Raw genomic sequence first — 6,000 nt, 5'->3', positions numbered from 1 at the left:
TCTGCTCTACCACCCATTCTGGATTTCCCCATCCTTGGCCAGCATCAACTGGTCTAATTTCTTTGCCTGGTGCTGGAACCAAAGAGCACTGATTCACAGGCAGAAAGTAGAGATGGTGTATGAACAGTACAGAGAAAGCAGACTGGCTTAGTGAGAGAATGGATTTAAAACAAGAAGGGCAGAGAGTTGAAAATGGACTCTCAGAAGACATCTACGTTTGGTTGAATGGGATTCACCCCCTTCAGCCCCTAAAACAAAACAAAACACAAAACTGGGAAAAATAGAGGGAACCATAAAATTGAAATCACAGAAATATCACAGAAGTTGCTAGAACAGTCTCCATCACATGTTTCCCTTGTTCAAGAAGTGAATGTATTTCTTTATTGTTTATTATAGAAGAATGTAGCACAGGCTTGACTATACAATAATCATTCAATAGATATCTGCTGAATGAATGAATGAATGAATGAATGAATGAATGAGTGAATGAACTAGTAAATGTAAACTTCTCATTCAAACCTTGAAAATCCTCTATTACATGTCTTTCTAGTTATGCTCTCCTTAGGCATCTAATAAATAGTGGAATAATTACCTGGGGAAGCAATGGAACTATAATTGGTATTGGAGTCAGAATTTGGTTCAAATCCCAGAATGACCAGACACTAAACTGATCAAGGCAGTGTCCAATAAAAGTTCTTCTCTCTTACCTGCTCCCTCCTCTTTTTCCTTGGGGAGTCAAGTATAGTAGAAAACGAGGCTTTTCTCCAGATGGTAGTTTGACCTCTCAAGATGGTCTTACATTTAAATTACTATGTGCGAAGTATAGGTAGTTACTAGAAATGTGAGGGTGAATTAAAACAGATTTTACTCTGCAGGTATTTTTGAGTCTGATGGGGTAGCCAGACATAGATCCAAATACAATGTATAAGCATTATGTTTCTAGGAAATAATTATTTCTAAGGGGTGGATGAGAATAGGGAGGTTTTAGAAGAAAGTTGAATTAGGTACCGAAGGAGCAGAATTTCAGTGAAAGGTAGGGGCCATCTAATGAAAGGCAGAGAGAGGTTTATGTTAAGTTTGGAATCTAGCCAGGAGGACAACAGCATCAGATATATAGTATTAACTTGCTTTTGCCTTTAGAAGCTTCTTTTTAGTTGAATAGGGAAATAAACGTACGTAAATACACACAAAACAGTGGGCTTCATAAAAGGGAGAGATTACATCCAGTGTGGTTAACAATGTCCTGCCGTGGGACCTCAGCTAACAAGTGTTCCTAAATCACTCTTTAGAAAATGATCAGCAGAGGACAGTAGTTAAGAGATCCTTCATGTTTTAGGTTTAATTTCACCTTCCATAGCTTCTATGTGCCGCAGTTAACTTTTAAATAAATTAGAAGTCTTACCCGAAAAGATTTTTAAGAATGACACTGGATGAAGAATGCATAGCCAGCACAGCACCCAGTATCTACGCCCTAACCCACATGTTTAATAAATAGGTAGAAATGTATGTGCCGTATTAAGAGTTTTCAGCAGAGAGCACTCTCCCGCGGGCTCTGGGTGATAGACCACACCCTCCCAGTCCGCCGCCCTATTTCTAGGCTTTTGCGGAAATAGCGGTTCAAAACTTCCCCCAGCCTTAGCAAAAGCACGTGGTCTCCGCCTCCTCCCAACAACAAAAAAGCTCTGTGACTCCGGCGCCGGCACTGCAGGTAGTGAGGGCTTGATTTTTAAATCCATCCGAAACGGCCAATCAAAGGCGGCAGTCCGAGTGCGCGGAAGCGGATTGGCCCATCGCTGCTTACAGTGACCAATAGGCTTGGAGGCGAGTTCCGTCGGCACCGGAAGCGGGCGAATCAGAAACGGGTGGCGGCCGCGGGCAGTTTGAATTGGAACCTGGGCTCCAAGCCGCGGGGGCTGCACCGGAACCCGACTCTCTAAGGGGTTTTTTTCCCTTCCCGGCTGGCGAGGTGAGCATCCTGCCCGGGTCGGGGATCCGGCAGCGGGTGTGGGGGAACCGCTGGCCCTTCTGCCGAAGGATAGTGGGCGGAGGGGCTTGTGGGATCGCCCTACCCGGTCCTGAAGGTGTCGCGAACCGCCCCCGCCCACCTGACCCGACGGGAGAATCTGGTCCCAGTAAAGTTGTTCTCGCACTCGTGTCCGGAGACCCTGCTAAATCGCGAACTCGCACCTTGGGGGGGATCAGTTTCCAACCCTGTAAGGTAAAATAATTGGAGATCAGGTGTTTCCTAGCAGCTTTCCAGGTCCAGGAACCAGTGGCTCCTGTTTGCAATGTGGACATCGGTCCTTCGTTGCATGGAGGAGATGCAAGCTTGGGATTTTGGTCTGGGCGGCGGGTTGGTGTGCCTCTTAGTGGCGAGAGCATTTCTCTCTTGCCTTTCACTGGGAAGCGTCTGTGCGCCTTGCTTTGCTGTGTTATGAGGACCCAGAAATAAATGATCTGAGCCCTGTCCTAGCCTGGTGTAGAGGAGCAGGGCAGAGTTTTCATTAACTGGCTCAGGGACGACTGTAGGTGGGGACCCGGGTTTCTTGGTGAGATGGGGGATTATAATAAAGAGAAAGAGTGAAAACCGGCCTGCAGTGCTGGGGGTGGTTGACCAACACTAGAGCTTCCTGCGGGATTTTACTGGGTTGGGGGATTTGGGCCTGAAGAGTGTCCTTCCCGTGTTTGAGACAGAAACTTAGGGCATTTTCTGTAAAGGACCATAGTCCTGCAAATCCTACTTGCAGGAACCGTGACTTCCAGGGCTTTTCTTCACCATCTCCCCCACCCTCTTTCCATGCTTTGCCCCTTATACCTGACTTTTGGTTTACATTTTTTTTTTTTTTTTGTCCTTTTGCCCCAGTAGCTCCATACAGATTCTTTATGGTTGATGCCTTAATCAGTTAAAGTCTGCTCTCATCAAAATTAGCTTTGTCTGACAATTGCTTTAACCACTTATTTATAGCTGTGTCTTAGCCTGGAATGGAAACTTGCCAGTCTTCTATTTCTCTCTTTCTCAATTGCTCCCTTTTTTTTTTTTTTTTTTAAATAAATAAATTTGGTTAGCTATGAAGTCAATGTAATGATTTCAGTGACTGGCAGGATTGTTGATGTCAGTTATAGTTGTGTGCCTCTGGGGTACTGTATTCCCTACCCTGAATGAGTAAGCTAGATTGGAATGGATGCAACGGCCTGTTGGGACAATGTAAATTGTCCTTTTGTTGGTGGAAAGGCTTGAGACTCGCTTCAATAGTTTTTGGGCAAATAGGAGGAAGTTTAAGATGCTGTATTCAAAGAATTGACATCTGGAAACAGAAATTAAGCTAGCAGAAAAAACACAGCTTTCCAAAGCTTGACATCTAAGTTATGTTTTCTAAGATCTTTGCTTCTGTCTCTTAATTTTTGAAAATCTTTCTATCACTCTGAGTACTTTCATCAACTATTTATTAGTTTTGATAAAAAGTTTCATTGATAAATTCAATTGAAACAACACTGAAATGGTTGTGGGCTTCATTTAGTAAAAAGTGGTTTCTCACCTTGTTGCCAGAATAACTGGAAAATGAACGCTTTTTCTTTTACTTAAGTGCTGAAAGCTAATGAATAAAGAACAATTGCCATGCTTTTTGTCCCAGCCGATTTAAATTTCCTAAGATGTGGCAGAGACAGAGGTAGGCCACTTTCCTCTTGGTACCATAGGCTGAAATGTAGATATGAAAAAGTGTTTTTAAGGACTAATATGATAGCTAACACATATAGAAAGCTGATCAGGAGATATCCTTCTAAGGCTTTTGGAAGGTGCCACCACTATTACCCCCATTTTGCAAATGAGGAAACCAAGGCACAGAGCAGTTAAACAACATGCCCAAGGTCACACATCTTATAGGTAGCTGAGCTGGGGTTTGAATCACTGAGGCTATCCACCTGTTTCTGGTCAAGGTCTGTCCGGAGCATGACTTTGCCACATTTTGTAGTGATTCTAGTACTAATATGGCATTCACCTTTGGTTCATTCATGCATTAAGGCAGTGGGGTACCTGTGCCATGAGAGACTGTGACCAGGAGATATGACCAGATTATGGATCTCCCCAGGGAAGGCTTCCCAGAGGAAGAGGGACAAAGAGCCTCTGGGAATTAACTATATGAAGAGGGGAAAGGGACATTTGCAAAATAACCTGCCATGCATTTTATTTGTTTATAGGACCTATTTTACCAAAAACTTTATGGCAAAATATCCATGTTTCGTATAATGAAAAACTGAGCAGTAGAAAGCTGGTAGCCATATAAGTAGGAAGTCAAAAATGAGAAATAAGAAAAATACAAAGCGGGACCCCAAACAAGCATAGGATATGGTTCACAATAGAGTTATTGGTAATCACCTTTCAGAGGATGGAGAAGATAGATGATATACTTGGTTATCTTCTGAAATGTGAAGTTTTCAAACTTGATTCTTAGGGGTGGTTCTGGAGACTCGCTTTAAGTTTCCTTTTACTCTACAGTATAGTAAAACCAATGGTCTGTTATTCTTTTCAGTTTATTTACAAATGTTTGACTCATAAAGAAAGGAGAGCAAAATGAGCTGGGCTTTGGAAGAATGGAAAGAAGGCCTGCCTACAAGAGCTCTTCAGAAAATTCAAGAGCTCGAAGGACAGCTCGACAAACTGAAGAAAGAAAGGCAGCAGAGGCAGTTTCAGCTTGAAAGTCTGGAGGCTGCACTGCAGAAGCAAAAACAGAAGGTACCATGGAAATGCTGGTATTTCAATAAAACAGTTCAGTAACACTGTTCACTCATTCTTTGGATTGTTTCATTTTAAATGTAGAGAAAAATGATTTTGCTATCTTTGGGTGGGAATGAGCCCCTCCTTTTTTGAGTCATTTTAATTACCTCATTTTCTCCATCCTCTTTCCTCATTTCTGCTTACCTGCTGATGTTTACAGCTGCTGAGTTCCATTTTAACTTCCGTGAATTGGGAATTGCTTTCACATTCCATACCAACAGGGGCTCTGGGGGACAGTATTACAACACTTTGCGGTCCAATTTGCGGCTCTCATTTTCTGGGAGTGGGCTTTTCACCTTGATATTCCCAGACCATGTCTCCTCAGGACTAGTAAATGAAAACTTAAACAGTACTTCTTTCTTACCTTTGCATTAACTAACAGAGTAGTGATACAGTCACTGCTTCTAAAATGGTTTTGCTAGTGGGAGTATTTTCCAGTTTCTGACAATAAATGGCTTTAGTAGTCAAATTTGATAATGAATTGCTAAGGGAGATTTATAGGGCTTATTTTATTTTTCAAATTCTGAAACGTATATCAAAACCTCTTTTTCTAGGATGGGTACATGTGGCCCTGATCAAAAATAAAATAACACATGACTTTGTAGAACTTTTCTCTCTACAGGGTTTAAAGTGAGGTCATCTTAAATATCTGCATTCCTCAAGCATGGATAGCTGGATTATTACAGCCATGTCAGAAAATTGATTGTCAGTGTTAAACTCAGATTTACAAATAATACTTAGTAAATTAACAAAGTAAGGGACCTCTTTCCTTTCGAACACTCCCCATTAGGTTGAGAATGAAAAAACTGAGGGTACAAACCTGAAAAGGGAGAACCAAAGCTTGATGGAAATATGTGAAAATCTGGAGAAGGCTAAGCAGAAGATTTCTCATGAACTTCAAGTCAAGGAGTCTCAAGTGAATTTCCAGGAAGGACAACTGAATTCAAGCAAAAAACAAATAGAAAAACTGGAACAGGAACTTAAAAGGTAATTTTTTTTAATGGTATTTATACGATGTCTTTGTATGTATTCAGATGCATTTATTTTTTCCTTTAATGCTGTAATTATTATACATTGTGATTATATAAATGGGGTGCCAAAAATGTATACAAGTAGACACTTTGGTCAATGTTGCTCAAGCAGTAGTTCTCTATAATCAGAAGTGTCTGGACGCTGATGGTAACCACTTTGAGCACCTCTTATAATTGCAGAAGTCAAACGTGACT

At 41.6% G+C, this 6,000-nt stretch overlaps 1 protein-coding gene across 2 annotated transcripts in view; it reads left to right on the top strand.

Moving 5' to 3' along the window:
* Window positions 1-1,813: 1,813 nt before the first annotated feature.
* CENPF (centromere protein F) overlaps window positions 1,814-6,000 on the top strand; it is a 52,510-nt gene continuing 48,323 nt past the window's right edge. The window contains exons 1-3 of one of the 2 annotated variants that reach the window (XM_019738114.3): window positions 1,814-1,966; window positions 4,530-4,732; window positions 5,565-5,761. In XM_019738114.3, coding sequence (XP_019593673.3) covers window positions 4,571-4,732; window positions 5,565-5,761 — 359 coding nt within the window. In that variant the 5' untranslated portion in view covers window positions 1,814-1,966; window positions 4,530-4,570. Of the gene's footprint in view, window positions 1,967-2,051; window positions 2,219-4,529; window positions 4,733-5,564; window positions 5,762-6,000 lie in introns of those variants that run through there. The other variant, XM_074322088.2, reaches the window with a different exon arrangement.

The sequence above is a fragment of the Rhinolophus sinicus genome, chromosome 11 (genome assembly GCF_057876585.1).
Source record: "Rhinolophus sinicus isolate RSI-liver-muscle chromosome 11, RSI-T2T, whole genome shotgun sequence".
NCBI classification, from domain to species: domain Eukaryota; kingdom Metazoa; phylum Chordata; class Mammalia; order Chiroptera; family Rhinolophidae; genus Rhinolophus; species Rhinolophus sinicus.
This window is presented reverse-complemented; position numbering and strand designations above follow the sequence as displayed.